The 17,553-nt window shown below is 51.6% G+C and overlaps 1 protein-coding gene across 11 annotated transcripts in view; it reads right to left on the minus strand.

Annotated features, from left to right (window-relative positions):
* Positions 1–17,553, minus strand: part of CUX1 (cut like homeobox 1) — a 375,593-nt gene that overhangs the window by 285,426 nt on the left and 72,614 nt on the right. For all 11 annotated transcript variants that reach the window (XR_004345751.1, XM_032604944.1, XM_032604943.1 and 8 more), the window contains one exon: positions 10,166–10,276. Coding sequence is in view for 10 of the 11 variants with exons in the window: in XM_032604944.1 (XP_032460835.1) it covers positions 10,166–10,276 (111 nt within the window). In the remaining variant the exon portion in view is untranslated. The remainder of the gene's footprint in view (positions 1–10,165; positions 10,277–17,553) is intronic.

A 17,553-nucleotide genomic window follows, 5' to 3' on the forward strand; every position in this document is an offset into this window, starting at 1 on the left:
GTTCCTCAACATGGTCTCTTGAAGTAAGCAGAATATACTTTTGCAGATGGAGGAACTGAGGTTAAGTTTCTGTCCCAATGCCACTGAGCCATGGAGCTAGACTCACTCCCTGCGTCCAAGCCTGAGCTAAGTCCTCTTCTGCTCTAGAGGCCTCCTTGGTGCCTTGGGAGCGTACTGCAGGGTCTCTCTGGAACGAGGGGGAATAACGTGGCCACCAGCCATTACCGACCGGGGGCTGAATGACATTTGTGTTGCATTCATTACTCTCTCTATCTACCACCCTCAAGGCAGGTTTTCTCTCCTAGGGACCCAGAAGAAACCAGAAAATAACCTCTTGGGTTGATAAACTGGCTTAAAGAGTTTAATTGGTAACAGTTAAAAGTTCACTTTTAATTTTTAAACTTTTTCTAGTTAAAGTCTTCTTATAACTTAACAGTGAGTGATTCTGGAATGATTAAACACCCAAGTTGATTATTTGGGCTTTATAATCTGGCCAAATATTGGAGCAGCCTTTTCCAAACCGAGCTGGCCACTGCCCAAATGAAATCCACAAGACCCTTTTATGTAGGGAATCTCTTCAGAGGATAAGAGAGAACAAGTGTGGGCTTCCCTGGTGGCACAGTGGTTGAGAGTCCGCCTGCCGATGCAGGGGACACGGGTTCGTGCCCCGGTCCGGGAAGATCCCACATGCCGCGGAGCCGCTGGGCCCGTGAGCCATGGCTGCTGGGCCTGCGCGTCCGGAGCCTGTGCTCCCCAACGGGAGAGGCCACAACAGTGAGAGGCAAGCGTACCGCAAAAGGAAAAAAAAAAAAAGAGAGAGAGAGAGAGAGAACAAGTGAACAGACCACCTGTGCAGGGATCTCCCACACCCCACAAAGAAAGGCATTATAAAAAAAAAAACCTTAATTGAGATATAATTCACATACCATAAAGTTTATCTTGTTAAAGTGTACAGTTGAGGGCTTCCTTGGTGGTGCAGTGGTTGAAGAGTCTGCCTGCCGATGCAGGGGACACGGGTTCGTGCCCCGGTCAAGGAAGGTCCCACATGCCGCAGAGTGGCTAGGCCCGTGAGCCATGGCCGCTGAGCCTGCGCGTCCGGAGCCTGTGCTCCGCAACGGGAGAGGCCACAACAGTGAGAGGCCCGCGTATCGCAAGAAAAGAAAAGAATCTGCCTGCCAATGCAGGGGACACGGGTTCGAGCCCTGGTCCGGGAAGATCCGACATGCCATGCAGCAACTAAGCCCGTGCACCGCGACTACTGAGCCTGCGCCCTAGAGCCCGCGAGCCACAACTACTGAAGCCCGTGTGCCTAGAGCCCATGCTCCGTAACAAGAGGAGTCACTGCAATGAGAAGCCCACGCACTGCAACAAAGAGTAGCCCCCGCTCACCACAACTAGAGAAAGCCCGTGTGCAGCAATGAAGGCCCAACACAGCCAAAATAAAAATAAAAACAAAGAAAGTGTACAGTTCAGTGGTGTCTGGCATATACACAAAGTTGTGCAAGCATCACTACTATCTAATTCCAAAACGTTTCCATCATCCCCCCAAAAAACCCCATAAGCATTAGCAGTCACTCCCCATCCCCCTGGCCACTCCTAATCTACTTCTATGGATTTGCCTATTATGGACATTTCATATAAATGCAGTCATGTGGCATTTTGTGTCTAGCTTCCTTTACTGAGCAAAATGACTCAAAGTTCATCTATATTATAACATGTTATTCCTTTTTATAGCTGAATAATATTCCATTGTATGGCTATATCACATTTTGTTTGTTGATTCATCTCTTGATGGACGCTTGGGTTGTTTCTACTTTTTGACTATTTCGAATAGCACTGCTATAAACATTCACATACAAGTCTTTGCGTGGACATGTCTTCAATTCTTTTGGATATATACCTAGGAGTGGAAGTGCTGGGTCATAGGGTAATTCTGTGTTTAACATTTTGAGGAACTGCCAAAGAAAGGCAGTTCTTGAAATTTTTTAAAAATTCTGTACAGAAAATAAAATTAAAGTGTTAAGTAAAATTTTATCTGCCTGTTTGAGAAATGAATCTTGTAGAGCAGTAGAGTTAACATTTTTTGAAACTGGAGTATAGTTGCTTTACAATGTCGTGTCAGTTTCTGCTGTACAACGAAGCGAATCAGCTATACCTATACATATATCCCCTCCCTCTTGGACCTCCCTCCCATCCCGCCCCACATCCCACCCCTCTAGGTCATCACAGAGTACTGAGCTGAGCTCCCTGTGCTATACAGCAGGTTCCCACTAACTATCTACTTTACATATGGTAGTGCGTTTATGTCAGTCCTAATCTCCCAGTTCATCCCACCCTCTCCTTCCCTCACTGTGTCTACATGTCCGTTCTCTACGTCTGTGTCTCTATTCCTGCCCTGCAAATACGTCCATCTGAACCATTTTTCTAGATTCCACACATATGCGTTCATATATATTTTAAAGATTCTATTTTGTAAAGAAAAGAGTCCTAAACGAATGCTATAAGTATGATCACCCGGCGTCCATGGTGCTCAAGGTGCACAGCTAAGTACGCATGATGGATGGAGCCGCAGCTCCGGCCTACAGGCCTTTCCCCTTCCGAAGTGGGAGGAAGTAATTGTACCAGAGCTGCAGACTCAGCAGAGGGGCTGCGTCTAGATTCCTGGGTCCCCGATGTGAGTGGTCTGCGGGGCACTGGGGGTGTCCGTGTTCCTGGATGGTGTCCGCCTTCATCCCCCGGTCTTCAAGCTTACAGGCCTCCTCCCCACCACTACCCTTCCTGAAAGGCCAGTGTCCCTAGGGGCACGTCTGGTCTGCCCTTCTCTTTAAAAGTCACAATTTGTTAGGACTTCCCTGGTGGTCCGACAGTTAAGACTCCGCACTCCCAACGCAGGGGGCCTGGGTTTGATCCCTGGTCTGGGAACTAAGATCCTACGTACTGCAATTAAGCCCGCGCACCGCAACGAAGACCCAGCACAGCCTAAATAAATACATAAAACTTAAAAAACAAGAAACCATGACTGTATTCCAATAAAACTTAAAAAAAAAAAGTCCTAGTTATGGTTTAAAAAAAAAGTCACAATTTGTTGACAGTATAGAAGAACAGAAAGAAGACAATGAATGTCACCTGTACCCCTCCCCTACTCCCTACAGAAATGATATACGGTTAGCATTTTGGTGATTAACCCTCCAGGCTTTGGGCTCTGTATGATTATGTGTATTTAATAAAGTGGGATTAAACTAGTAAAAAAAAAGGTCGCAATTGTCAAATCAGTGCAGTGGGTCGTCAATGAACGTATTCCCATGTCCAGTGAGGCACCAGGAAAACCAAGCTCGCATTTCTAGTCTCCCATGTGCCTGAAGCCACACAGGCCTCCATAGTCTATCAATTTCTTGAAAACAAGAGAAGAGCGAAGAATTCAGTCACTGCTCAACACGCAAGCATGTCCAGTTGTAGCGAAGAACGTCTGAACATTGTTTGATAGTTTAAAAAGCTTGGGGAGTCATTCGTGAGCTCGTTTAATCCTCATGCCAATTCCACGATGCAGCTGTAAAGACCATCCTCACCTTGGCCACCTGACCGGCCTGGGACCCCTGCAGGGCCATGTGGGGCAAAGACACCCACCCCCACCCCAGGTTTCTCACCAATCCCCCAGCCACGCCGTCTGGAGGCAGCCTGTGCAGGACGTGTCCATCTGAGTTGCAACTTTATTTTTAAGTGACGCTCTTTTTCCAGGCTGAGTCACTCCCTGCAGTGTCTATATAAAGGCCGTAGAGGCAGTGACTAAATGCATTTGGGCCCGGGCCACAACTATATTACTGCCCCCTCCTTCCCTCCCCCAGCCTGCTGACTCCTTTCTCACAGGCAGCGCAAAAGGAGCCACAAGGTTTGCAGCATCTTTCCGTCCTTCTGTCCCCCTCACCTCCGCAGAAGGGGAGCAGCTGGCTCACGCGTGCTGGAGACGGGCTGGTGGCACGTGACTTTTTATCTCACTCAGAAGGAGTCCATCCTGATCAATAAGAAAGTGACTGGGGACTTAAAGAAGGCGCCCTCGCTCTGCCCCCACCTGCCAGAGTTGGGAAGAAATCTACAAATCTAGTTCATTTCAGCCGTGGTGCTAGATTGCTTCCCGAGTTGTATGTCAAGACGACTCCTGACTATTCTATAACGGTTTCCTAAGAATGTAAAAATCAGAAAAGCACTCCAGCCAGAGACAGAGAGGGCAAATTAAGATTCTGGCGCTCAGGAAATGAACGCCCGTGAACAGGCGCTTATGTCAGCAGGAAAGAGAACGTTCCCTTCACGGAGCCAGGCCTGCTGACCCGGGAGGCGCCAGGCCCAGGGCCACCTTCCCCATCGGGGATCGAGGGTGGTCAGGGAGCCGAGCCCCGGTCAGGGCGGGCACTGAGCTCTGTCTGTCACGACGGGAGCGAGAGCTGGTGACGGGAGAAAGAGGCCACGTGCGTTTGCACAGGAGAAATGTGGGAAACAGACCCAGGATGTGAGCCTGGTGGACCAGGTGTCACGAGGATTAACACTCCAGAGAGCAAGAAATGCTGAGGCAAAAATACATCAGGGGAAAAAAATGACCAAGGAGAGCTCCCGAATTGCAGCTGCGTTTTAAACCTCACGGAAGAGATGTGACCCCTTTCCTAAGAAGCATAGATTAATCCAGCAAAGTCTGACAGTCAGGTGCCTAAGACACATTCTGGGTTAGGAGGTGGACACTCTGCCAGCACAAAAATGAGGCCCAAAGATGGTTCTATGATAAAACTGCAGCATCTCCAGTCGGAGGTTTTCCTTTCCTCCTCCCCATAAAGGATGGTTCTTCTGTTGTTGAAAAGAAAGGCAACAAAACAAAAACCATCCCTTGTGCTCCATCTGGAAGCAAGTCTAATCTAACACTGAAGACCCTTCTTCTGAGAGTTGAGCATCACATTCAAATAGCTGGAGCCGCCGAGCTGGGACGGCACCCCCTGCAAACCTCCCGTGACCTGACTGTGGGCCTGCACCACTCCAGATGCTCAGCCCATCGAGGAGGCAGCTAAAAGCACCAACTCAGGAGCCAGGCCGGCTGGTTTCAAGTCCCAGCCTGGCGAGTAGCAGCTGTGAGATGGTGGTCAAGACAAACGTTGGTCCCAGGAGCAAACTTCAAAGTTAATCAAACAGAAAACCAAGAAACAAAACAACTCCTAGGTAGAATCATGAAACCCTAGCGTTGCTGTCCCTATCTCCGTCCCCACCCGCCATGGGAAGTAACTCAGTTTCCAGGAGTAAGGAGCCGCGTGTGCCCTAGGAGGGTTCTGGGCAGGGCCCTCCACATCCCTGGTCCTCTAATCTGCCATTAGGTTTATCAACACTGAGGCATCAAAGGTAATCCCGCCCACACCCTGGCTCTCTGATCAAAGCAACAAGAAAAGCGAAAGGCACAGGGTTTTGGCCTGCACTGAATCCACAGTTCTGGCTTCAAGAGCTTCAAGAAAGCTGCCGCCAGCCGAGCCACGCTCTTCACCAGCCTCGGGCAGGAAGAATGTACCACCCAGCACGGAGGCACCTGCCCCTGCCGCCAGCCTGCAGGGCCCCTCGTCCGCGGGGGTGGCCCAGTTCCTCTACCCACCTCCCGGTCCCCAAAATCCAGCCCGGAGGCCGAAGTGCAGTGGCCTCTGCCCAGAGGTCAAGGCCTCAGCATTCATCTGTCACGCAGCCCCTTTCCCCCATCTTTCATCCCCCCACCCCCCAGTCTGGGCAGAACTAGGAGGGAGGTGAAGGGGGAGACACATACAGAGCTCCCAGGGTGGTGCGCCGAGACCACTGAGACCACCAAAGTGTGCCTTGCAGCTGTGCATTAAGCCAGGGGCTCCTGGATGAGTTTCAGGGGGTCCAGGAGAAACTAAACTATGTGCAAACGTGTGCATTTCTCAGGGGGCAGGTCCTTCCCCCATGCTTCAAAGGTTGAGAACCAAGGCTCAAAAAGCAGCCCTGCTCACCTACAGTAAGAATCACTGTGACACACGTGGCTTGGAATTTATCAGCACTGATCTAAGAGTGCTTCTGGGGGAAAGTCTGCATTCAGAAGATTCCAGAGACACTGTCCTATACTTAACATGCCTTATCAGGATGGCGTACTTGCTTGGTAAGAATATAAGGAAATTTTTAAGAACGGGGATAGGATTTTATCCCCAGGGCCAAACCATCCGGCACGTGGAAGGTGCTCAAAAATACTTGTAAAATGATTAACTGTTATTACACACCAACTTTTGGAACACTTTGGGTGAAAACAACCTATATTTGTTGTGGTTTGTTTTTTTTTTTTAAGTTCCTTGAACTGGCTTTGAGGAGCAGAAGACAACTGTATCTCATGTGTTTTGTAGTATGTTTTCCAAGTTAATGCTCGTGAACAAACACGTACTAGACTCTCAGTGCTGGGCCTGTGTGGAGCTCTCCCCCCACCCCACCCCCACATACTACTTACTACACACACATTACATACTACACACACTACATACCACACACACACACACACACACAAACACTACACACACATAGCAACCCTGTGAGCTGGGCCCTGCCAATTACACTTTTTACAGATGATGAAACTGAGACTTTGGGAGGTTAAGTCATTTGCCCAACGACACCAGCCAGTAAGTCACCTGCAGCAATAAATACAAAAAGTGAAACAACCTAGAAATACCGCCCCCCAGTCTTTTACGTTCAATTATCAATCATAAACTCAATAGGGAATGGATGTTTAGTCACAAAATTCAAATTTAGAACGTTTTCCTTCGAAAGGGACTCTTTTCTGAGTCAAAGAAAGGCATGAAACTTCATATGCAGAGTAACTGCATCTCCTTCAGATTAACTACAATTTTGAGTTGAAAAGGACAGAAGCAAGACTATCAATTGACTAGGAATGTATTCATTAATGACACAAAACTGAAACTGAAAGAACTGCATTCTAAACAAAAAGTCTTCAAGGCTCCGGCCTCCGCGGTGCCTCTTGTGCTCCTCCTGGCTGGTGGGGTGGGCACTGACCCGCCCATGTCCACACACACACACACTCCCACCCCTGGACCCGGGCTTTCCCAGCTGCCCTTGGGCAGCACCAGTCCAGGAAAACACAAACTCCCTGTCGGCAGACGGCTTCACTCACCTCTGACTGCCCCCTGAAGCCTGAACCTGCCTAACAGACTTAGTAGACACTCAACAGACTCCTTTCCCAGAACAAAGAGGGACATCAGGGTTTTCATCCAGAATCAACGCACTTGGTGTGACGCCAGCAAGACCAATGGCACTGGCTCTGCCCTGCCAGCCCGGTCCTCACTCGGTTGACTGTGTGAGGCGTGAGGACGCTAGTCTGTGTCCACACCCAGAGATGCACCCCCGTCAACAAGCCAACTTTTTTTTTTTTTTTTACCCCTGAGAACAAAGTTCTAAGCAACCTTCATCTTCACACGTCCAATTTCCAGAAGTGTTCCCTCGACAGTAAGTGTTAATCTGTCCTCAGTTGTTTAATAATCAGAAGAAGTGACTGATGTCACAGACGGGTCAGGCTCCTCTGGACTGAAGCTCCAAACAAGGTGATGACCCGATACCTAACCTGGGTCCCAGGCCCCACACTCGTCAGAGCCCCCCAGACACCCCCATACCATAGGACCCCTAAGTACCGCCATCATGCACCCCGGAGGACCTCGCTGAAGCTACCCACCCCCACCTCCACTGCAGCCTTAAGAGGTTTCCAAATCTACAGAAGACCAGATCTGGATGGCTGGCAGCATAGGTGAACCTGTCTTCTCTACAGGGTCTTGCCTCAAGTTCCCATGGGAACCCCATACCAAATTCAAGGATGGGTCCGGGACTGGGAAACGCAGGGGAGCCATCAGGGCAACAGCCGGTGAGCGGCTTCCCCCTTCCACGCGTCTTGGAAATGTGTGCCGCAGCGAGGCCTCCTGACTGTGACAAGAGGAGCCCGAGACGGCACCAGCCCCGACCAGCTGGCAGAGCCAGGGACAAACAGGATGGCAACGTCCATTCCTTCCAGGCGGGGTTCTGCGTCCCCTTCTCTGTGGAAGACGGTGTCTAAAAACGTGCTCTGGCAAAACCTGCAGAGATATTTCCCAACCCACATCCTATAGCCCCGCCCCTCCAAAAAAATCAAGAACACCATATCCTACACCCCCCCGCAAAAAAAAGAAAAATCAAGAACAAACAAACAAACAAAACGCGCCCCGGAAAGCAATGCCCCAAATGGCTCTTCCTCACCAGGCTGCTCCTCCCCAAGCCTCTTCCACTTACTGGGATTAGGAGATAAAATGCAAAGTTTGAGGCTAGGTTTCATCAAGTAACTGGCTTGGGATTCAACATAGGCCATGGATGGGGGCCAGCGGCCAGTTCCTGCCCGACGAGCCCTGTTTAGATGTCAGTGGAGGGACGGGGCCCGGTCGCTGAGCCCGAGGGGGCTGGAGGGGACACGCCCTTCCTCGGCACCACCTTTAGCTGACAGGACCTTGGGACCCAAGAGGAACACCCAGGAATCCAGTTCTCTTCACTGCACTTCCTCACAGGACGAATTATATCTACCTACTGTTGTCTGACGCCTCAGAAGCATGACCTTGCCCTTCTCTTTTAGATTTTTCTACGGCCACCCCTGGACATATGGTCACCAAGGGAAGGACAGTGAGAACAGAGGACAGCGGTGACAGCTAGCTGCTAGATCAGTGCTGAAGGTGGCTCGAGAGACACACCTGACCCGGGCTGGTCTAGTGAAACAAAGTCAAAGACAAGAGTGCAAGAAACCCCGCAGCGAGACCCTCTGGGAAGGTCTGCTCTGAGCAGCCCAAGAGGAGGAAGGTGGCCTGTCGCTCGACTGCCTTCTCTGATCCCGCCTTTGCTCATGACATGACGAGGTGGAATGTGGAGACCAGCAGTCCACCCCCCAACCCCCAGCGGCATGGAGGACAGCAACCCCCAAGCCTGAATCACTCTGACCTGCGTGTCTGGTCCTGATACAACAAGGAAGATCCACGTTTCAGGGCAGGGTCGGGTGGAGAGGGTAAGCAGTGAATCTAAAATTTAAAACTCAGGTGGGTCTGCCCCTAGAGCCTTATTTCTTTCCACTGGACTACCACGATTTTTTCTCCTAGAATACTTATTCTGAAAATAGAGGCTTAATTACTTGTTTCCCCCAACGATTCACAATAACACTCCCTTAAGCAGCAAGATCTTCTGGAGCACTTCAAATGGGTCCACTTTTAAGCAAATTCAATTCACACATCATTTTCCGGGACTATTATAAAAGTTCGAAGCATCCCTCCCAGAAAGCAGCTTTTCTTCCAGGACCTGTTCCTTTGTTCTCCATGGAAGAATCTGGAGGCCTGGCAGCCAGGGCTGAAGCTCTGAACACCCGCCACGCACTCACACCTGAGCGGAGGGTGCAGGAGGCTGGGTGCAAGCCCTTGGCACAAGCACCACTGTGGGTCCAACTGGCAGAAGCTCACAGAAAGCAATCCTCACGTCTGCTCAACTGTCTGTAAAACTCTCCTGTCTTTTTATTTCTTCTGAAGCCTTTGATAAGGACTCAGGGAACAAGGGACCAAGAAAATAGGGCAGGAAAAGGCTGCCCCAGCCACTCTAAACACTGTCCTCTGAACACATACTTCCGAAAAAGAAAAATTAGGAGCTCACGAAGTGCACATTTCCAGTGCCCTTTAAAGCATATTTCAGGAAACACAGAGGCAAGTAAAAGGCCAGACCAGACTAAATGTCTGTTTCGCAAGAAGCGTCGGCATACTGCATCCTTGGATGCGTGCAGCCTGCAGGTGCCCCTCTGAGGCCCTGCCACCCGGCTCTGTCCCTGTACTCACGCTCCCTAAGGACCCGGGGTGAGGTCCTGCCCACAGACATGAGCACACGGGCACGGAGGGGCTGGGGTCCCGCCCCTGGCTCCCCAGCTGGCTCAGCACCTGCATCTGGAATTCACTCGGGCTTTCATCTGGTCCCCAGACCACACAGGGGCTCGCTGTTGGGGCCAAGGGCAGCCGAAAGGAAGGAGCAGACGGCCCGTCTGCTAGCTAGGAATGAAGTGCTCACGACACAGCCTCCGAACGCGCGCTGGGACGGTAAGACGCCCCCTCTCCTGAGAGCCGGGGAGGGAGACGCCGCCGCTCACCTCTGGGGTGTTCTTCTTGAACTCTCGGCTCTGCTCGATGAGCCGCTTTCTCGACTGCTCGCTTTCATCCTGCCGGTTCGCCAATACTGTTGCGGTGGCATCGAGTTCCCTCTGCGGAGAGAAACAAGAAGGGAAGGCGAGATTGTAATTGCACTTTGTACGGGAGGAGAGCACATTTGCACCTGACCAGGGCACCGGGTGGCGGGGCGGTGGGGGAGCCCGTGGCTCCAGGGATCACCACCTCGTGGCCCAGGAGGGGCTGGGGGCCAGCGGAAAGGGACCGGGGCACCACCAGGAGGCTCCCATCCGCCCCCGTGCACTGACTGGCTTGAAAAAAACCAAACCCACTCGGCTTGACATGCTGTGTATCGACAGGCACATCACAGGTGACTGCTCCTATGACAGGACACGCAGATGCATTTTTCTTGGCTAACACCAGAGTCAGGCCAGTGCCCAAGCACCAGCCCTCCCCGGAGTCACTCGCTCCTGCTCTTCACGAGCGTCTTTCCTGCCACGTCTCTGGGCCCCAGTCCTGCTGCTTGACTCCAGGCTGCTCCCCGGGGCATCCCGTCTGACTCTCTGGGCCTGGCATCTTCTGTAGTCACATTTGATTTGCTTTTGTTCAACAGATACTTATTGTGGGCTTACTAGAGGCCAGACATCATGTTCAGGACCTGTTAGTTGTTTTCAAAAGGGACCTTAAGAGGCAAGTCCCAAGAATAAGGATCTCCAGCGCCGTGTCAACTTGGGAAGTGAGGCACCTGGAAACAGTGTTATCCCCCAACCCTTCGACTTGCCCCTGAGCCTCTGAGAACCAACAGGAGTGGGTGGGCCCCTGTCGCACACAACAAACCGGCACGCAGAGAGTCAGAGAACCTGGGTCCTAGCGTTGGAAGCTCTGGGAGGAGAAGCCAAGAGGCTCCGTTTGAAACAAGCCTGCGGCAGATGGGCCCAGGAGGGTGGTGTCCTGGGCGGACAGCAGGAGTGCAAGGACACGTTCCCGAAGCCACCGAGAGTCGCATTTTCGTGCTGGGTGGCTTTGGCCACTGAAGACACACACGGGCACTTTCTGCTTAGGATGCGGGCGGCGGCTCCAAGTGGCTTCTCAGTGGTACAGCCCGTCGCCCCGAGGCCCGGCAGAGCTAAGGGAGGCGAGGAAACTCCAAGCTGAAGATCCATGCACAGACATCCAGGAAGCCAAGAGGCCTTCTACGCCCACCCTCCACCCACCCTGCTTCCTTTCTGGCGGAAGTAACCAAAGGCGTCTGCGAACCCTGCTGCTGAGCACTTCGTTCGTTCCGCTACAGGGTGGGCCGCTGCCAGACGGGGCGGCGGAGTGCTGGAACACACATCTAGGGTGCTGTCAACTTGGAAATGGCAGAGAGTTTTTAAAGGGGTGGGGGGTTGGGGGGAGGAACAAGGGGGTGGGGGAGATGCCACCACACCGCACTCTCTCCCTCCTTCCGCGCTTCTGGCATTGCGGCAATTCTTGGGCAAGCAAGTCCAAAAGAATAACGTGGGCTCGGATTCAAGAACAGATGTCAAAGCTACTGCAGAAAAGAGGGAAACACTGCACATTTTGATAGACCACATTTGAAACACATCCCAGTCAAGTGAAGGCAGGGGGGGAAAAAAAGAGCAACTGAAACCAATGTGGCAGCGTGGGGATGGAGACAGAGGAGAGAGCAATCGCAGAGAAGCAGAAGGCTTCTCAAAAATATAAACAATCTGGTGAGGAGGAGGACTTAGACATCTATATTTAAGCAGCAGCAGCAGAAGTTATAACAGGAGATTTCAAGAAAGGGGGTAAAAAGCCAATATTGAAATACGACAAAAAAAGTAAAGTTGATGTTTGGTTCCAATCACACACAGATGCAGAAAACTTAGAGAAAAACAAAGAGCTTTCAGTGAAGACCCTACTTCCTGGGGCGGGGTGGGGCGGCGGGGGAGGGGTCACTTAATCAGAGGGTGTCTGGTGACTTCTGCCGACAGGTGCTGGATGCTGGAGGCACACGGCTGACTGCGGGGTCCCAGACCTAGTGGGAAGAACTCGGGGACCATGGGGGCAGCACTGCAGGAGATGTCGAAGGGCACACGGTCTGTGGGCCTCCCTGGGCCCCTCGGTCCCCCCACCTCTCACTCTGAGGTCTGTCCCAGCCCGGCATCAAGGGGCTCCGTGGGCAGATCCATCAGAAAGCCTGACTGCGGAGGGCTGAACCTGGCACAGGTCGCTTGACGGAAGGGAAACTGACCCACCCCTATCGCGGGGTAGCAGGGCCAGGGCGCCCGAGGTGACCTGCTACTGGCAGGCAGGGACCCAGGTGGCGGGGGGCCGCGGGGGGCATGCCGCACCCCCCTCTCCATGTGTGCAGACATACGCAGGCCCGAGTGAGAAACCAACAGGGCTCTCCGAAGTGCACCGGGTGCCGCCACCCACCGAGCATGAGCCTCTGCCACGCTGGGTCCGGCTGCCCGGGTTCAAGGCTCACAGTCTCGGTCCTGGAGGACATCAAGGCTTTCTAAGGCTCTGGGACAACACAAAGGCAGGAGATGGCTATTAAACATAGCCAAATACTGTTTTATTATCTACCCAGCCAGTCTATCCTCCAAATGTCACATATAATGATCCATTAACAAGGGAATTGAATGTTTCAGGGGAGTGGCAGTGGGGGTCTAAAATACAGAACCCTCAGCCCCTGAGTCACTGGTCACAGGTAACAAGGAGCACAGAGAGGCCCCACATCCGAAAGGCATTAAAAATTCACAAAGGGGATGTCCCTGGTAGTGCAGTGGTTAAGAATCCGCCTGCCACGGGTTCGAGCCCTGGTCCGGGAAGATCCCACATGCCGCGGAGCAACTAAGCCCGTGCGCCACAACTACTGAGCCTGCGCTCTAGAGCCCTCGAGCAACAACTACTGAGCCCACGCACCTGGAGCCCGTGCTCTGCAACAAGAGAAGCCACCGCACCGCAACGAAGAGTAGCCCCCGCTCACCACAACTAGAGAAAGCCCGCTTGCAGCAACAAAGACCCAACGCGGCCTAAATAAACAAATAAATAAATGAAATGTATTTAAAAACAAAGAACAAAAAAAAACCAACCAAACAAAAAAAAAGCGTAGAACCAACCTCAATGTCCAGCAATAGCACATAGTGTATCGGCATATCCACTCAAGAATTATTTTGCAAAAATTCAATCCTACATACACACAATATGAGATGGAATGATATTCAAGATATATTTAAGCAAAAAAAAAAAGCAAAGTGCAAAACAATGCTACATTGTTTAAAAGAGTATCTATACACATGTTTGCATATGCTTTGCTTGTCTCTAGAAAGATGGAGAAACTTGAAACTGTGCTTGGCTGAGGAGGCCCAGGGGAGGAGGGGACTTGCTCTCCATGTATCTTCTGGCTATTCTGCTATGTATATGAATTACCCGATTGGAAAAGTCACAATATATATTAATTTTATACATATTTTAAAACTGCTAATGTGAACAAAACGCACACGCATATAGTTACACAAACATATTTTACATGCTGCGTCCCCCGATATGCGTGTGCGTGGTCTCCGTGTCCACCTGCCCAGGGACAGAGGCCTGAGATAGATGACCCCTGACTCACTCTGGTGATTCAAAAAGTGAGGCAAGTGCGTCCTTTGTCAAAACAACAGCTGTTTCTTGCACAACGTCCTGCACGCTGGCCAGTCTCAGGGCTTACAGACGAGTAGGAGGTGGCCGGTCCCCGAAAACACCACTCAAGTCAAGCCCCAACCTTCCCAGGGAAGGGCAGAGGAGGGCGTCCTCTCTGAACTGTTCACAACTGTCCACCTGCCGGAAACACCTGGCGACCAGGTCCCAGGTGATGGACACTGGTAGCAAACCCATGGGCTCTGAACAGGGGGCATTTCCAACTTGGCCGAAAGAGCTAGAAATGGTAATGACAAAGCATCTTGCAAGGACGGCACCTGGCTGCAGAAACTCTGGGGTTTTCTTTCAAAGTCGTCATGGGATGACTGATGTCGGGGTGACCAGGTTCAGGGAAAGACCTCTGGCTTTGGACACCTCACCCCATGAAACTGGGGAGCTGCTCCCAAGAGCTGTGGACGCTGCAATCCTGTTTTCCTCACTGGCTTTGATTTCTGCGATGCTTTTTCTCCATTTCTGACAGATCCTCAAAGGGCAGAGCTCCCAACACTGGAAGTTTCTCTCTGCCTGAACTCCAGCCTCTCAGCCAAGTATTAAAGGCTTACTAAACACACACACACATAAAAAGCGACCATGTAGCTGCCTATTTAAAAGAAACTTTGGGGGAAGTGTCTGCCAAAGAAAACAACACATCTCTTAATAAGGTCAACGATCAGTTTGGAACCCCTCGCCTTTAAAGTGAACGGTTAGCTGTTGGTTTTAAACGGGTGTGTGTGTGGGGGGGGGGGGGGTGTGTGTCTGCAATGCTGCCACAATCTCTGTGAGATGCTCTGGGCAGATGCACACAGGCCCTCTTTGCCCCCGGGGCCCCCGGGCTGGTGGGGAAAACACACCAGCCAACTGCATCAGAGATGCGAGTAAAGTATTGTCTTTTCACTGTCGCTAACTTTGACTCAAAGAGTTGGTTCATCTGAGGCTTCTTCAGGGCTTATCTGTCAACAAATTAACAGCAAATCCTATGTAAGAATTTAAAGTGGCTTTATTAGGGAAAATGCAGAGAGAACACCTGTGCAGAAAGGGGAAGGCCAGCCATGGTTTCTGCATGAAGAAGACCTTGGAACATTTTCTTTTTCGTTTCCTGCAATGGAATCGCTGGACAAATGGAAGCTACTCTGACTAGAAAGGGGTGAAAGGCCCAACCAAGCCCACCCACCTGCCTCCTTCCATCACCCCCTCCCTGGCCTCCTACACGGAACATCTGGAGACCCTTCAGACAGTGGCCTTAGAGAACCCTGGTTTGGATTCCAGGCCCCACCCCTTTTATAACCTGTGTGGTTTTGGGAGATAACTAAGGCAATGCATGTCCACCTTGAGGCATGGTGAGCACTCCATCGAGGGGAGTTTTTCTGTACCATGAGAGCCACACGCTTGACCTCAGGCTAGAATGCATTCTGCCACCAGTATCCCCAACTCAGCCAGGGGCTCCAGGGATGCACAGGTGAATTGGAAGTTGACCCTGACCGCCAGGTACCCACAGTCCAGCCGAGGAAACTAGGCAGGCATGGAAGAGCGACAAGACAGAGGGGACCAGGCCGGTGGAACGAAAACAGGCAGAGGTTAGATAAGGCAGGACACACTGCCAGCAAGAAAGGGCTCCAGGTTTTCGTGAAAGACGCCCATCTCGGCTGGGGCCTGTGTACGGGTCGGCCTGAGTCCGCCGGTCACCCTCCACCTCTTCCTCCTCGTCTGGGATCACCGAATCCCCAGTACAACTTCTGGTTGTGACTGGTGCTGTCAGAGACCATGAAAGGGGGCTTAGATGGAGCAGGACCCAGGTCAGGTCCCCCCGGGAAGGCTGGCTTGGGCACAGAAGTGGTGAAAGGGCTGCTGAGAGGGGGCTGGGGCTAGAATGGACACACTGTGTTCAGTTAGAAGTCACAGACACTGACCAGGACATCCACTGTGAGCGTGCGTGCACGCGCGCGCACACACACACACACACACACACACACACACACACACACACTGCTCATACACGAGATCGCTCTGGAAGGCTCCCCAGGTTCAAGATCCTGGTGCCATTCCTCATACTGGGGAGGAAAATGAATGGGTGGGGGGCCCAGGGTGGGGGGTGGTTGGGAGGTCCTTTCACTGTCTACCCTTTTGTATCTTGTGGAGTTTGTACACGTAAATGTAATGACCACTCCTAAAAAGTAAACATTTATCTTTTAAAATCTCATTTTTTCCCCTATAATGAGACGTGGGCTTTGAAGGACTGATAAGAGCCTATGAATGCCTCACTCCCAGCAGAGCCCTCACGTGGTCCTGCAGGAAGTGCGTTTTGTCCTGCTCCCGGGTGTGTGGACGGATGATGGTCTCTGTTTCAAGGAGAACCTTGCAGAATTCCCTAGGGAAACGTTAATGTTCTCACTTACTTAATAAGTTTAGGCAGGGAACCAAGTCTGACCCCATATCTCCCAAGTGTTCCTTCAGACACTTAATTCTTACCCATCACTTTCCCACTCACAGTCTTTGATTCACCACCGAGCGATACAAGGATCTGAATTCCGGCTACAGGGTTCTGTCACGTGATGTCAGGCTGCGGGCCAGCAGTCAGCATCCCCACCCAGGAAGCCATAGTCCTACAGAATCAGATGGACCTGGACGCGGCCCAGGAGAATCTCAACAGAAGGCAGGCGGTGCAGGAAAAGGGGAACAAACGGAGAAAAGCAGAGCAACCGAAGGCGGGATGGCAGGAGGTACCGGCGTGTGTACAGGGGGGCTGCAACGAGGGTCCCTCGATGCCAGACCAAGGCGCCCTTGCCCCCTCATGGGTGTGAATCGCCACACAGCTATAAGGTCACCAGGACACACACACACACCTTGCAGGAAAGGGGACCTGTCGTCCCTGCTCAAAAGCCTTCAGGGGCTTCCCAGGGGGTCTGGGTGAGACCACCAGGGCCCACCAGGCCCCTCACTCACCTCAGGCCCTCAGCACAGGCTCTTCCCTCTGCTTGGAAGACTTTCCCTTCCCTCTCCCATGGAACCTGTCGGATCTCTGCTCAAACTCCGCTTCCCCTGCCCCTCATGCCCCTCCCACCCCAGAAGGTGTGCACCCGACTCCCTAAACTGTGCCTGTCTGCGATTCCGTACTGGCCTGGGTGCTTGTTTAACTCTGGGCGCCCCACAGGCTGTAAGCTCTGGGAAGAAGTGTTTTTGCCCACTTCACCTGGTGCTGGCTGGGGCACATGGTGGTCGGCCCTCCGTACCTGTGGGCACTGCATCCAGGGATCCAATCCACCAGGGGTTGAAAATATTCGAGGAAAAAAATTTCCAGAAAGTTCCCAAAAGCAAAACTGGAATTCACCACAATCCCGCAACCATTTACACAGCATTTACATTGTGTAAGGTAGTATAAATAATCTAGAGAGGGTTTAAAGTATACGGGAGGGCGTACTTAGATTATATGCAAATACTATGCAATATTATTTAAGGGACTTGAGCAAATCCCCATGGATACCGAGGGACTACTGTAGTCAGAATTTGCCAAAAGAAAGAGTAAGCTAAAACAAACAAACAAACAAACAAGGAAAAATTAAAAGAATCACAAAATAAACTAAATGCTCCAACAGAAGTTCAGAGTAAGTGCAAAAGGGTTCAAAGGAAGAGAGGTGACTTCTGCTTGGCGAAAAAAAATCAGAAACAGCTTCATGAAAATAACAGCACCTTTGAGAGAATTCTG

The sequence above is a fragment of the Phocoena sinus genome, chromosome 15 (assembly GCF_008692025.1).
Source record: "Phocoena sinus isolate mPhoSin1 chromosome 15, mPhoSin1.pri, whole genome shotgun sequence".
NCBI lineage: Eukaryota > Metazoa > Chordata > Mammalia > Artiodactyla > Phocoenidae > Phocoena > Phocoena sinus.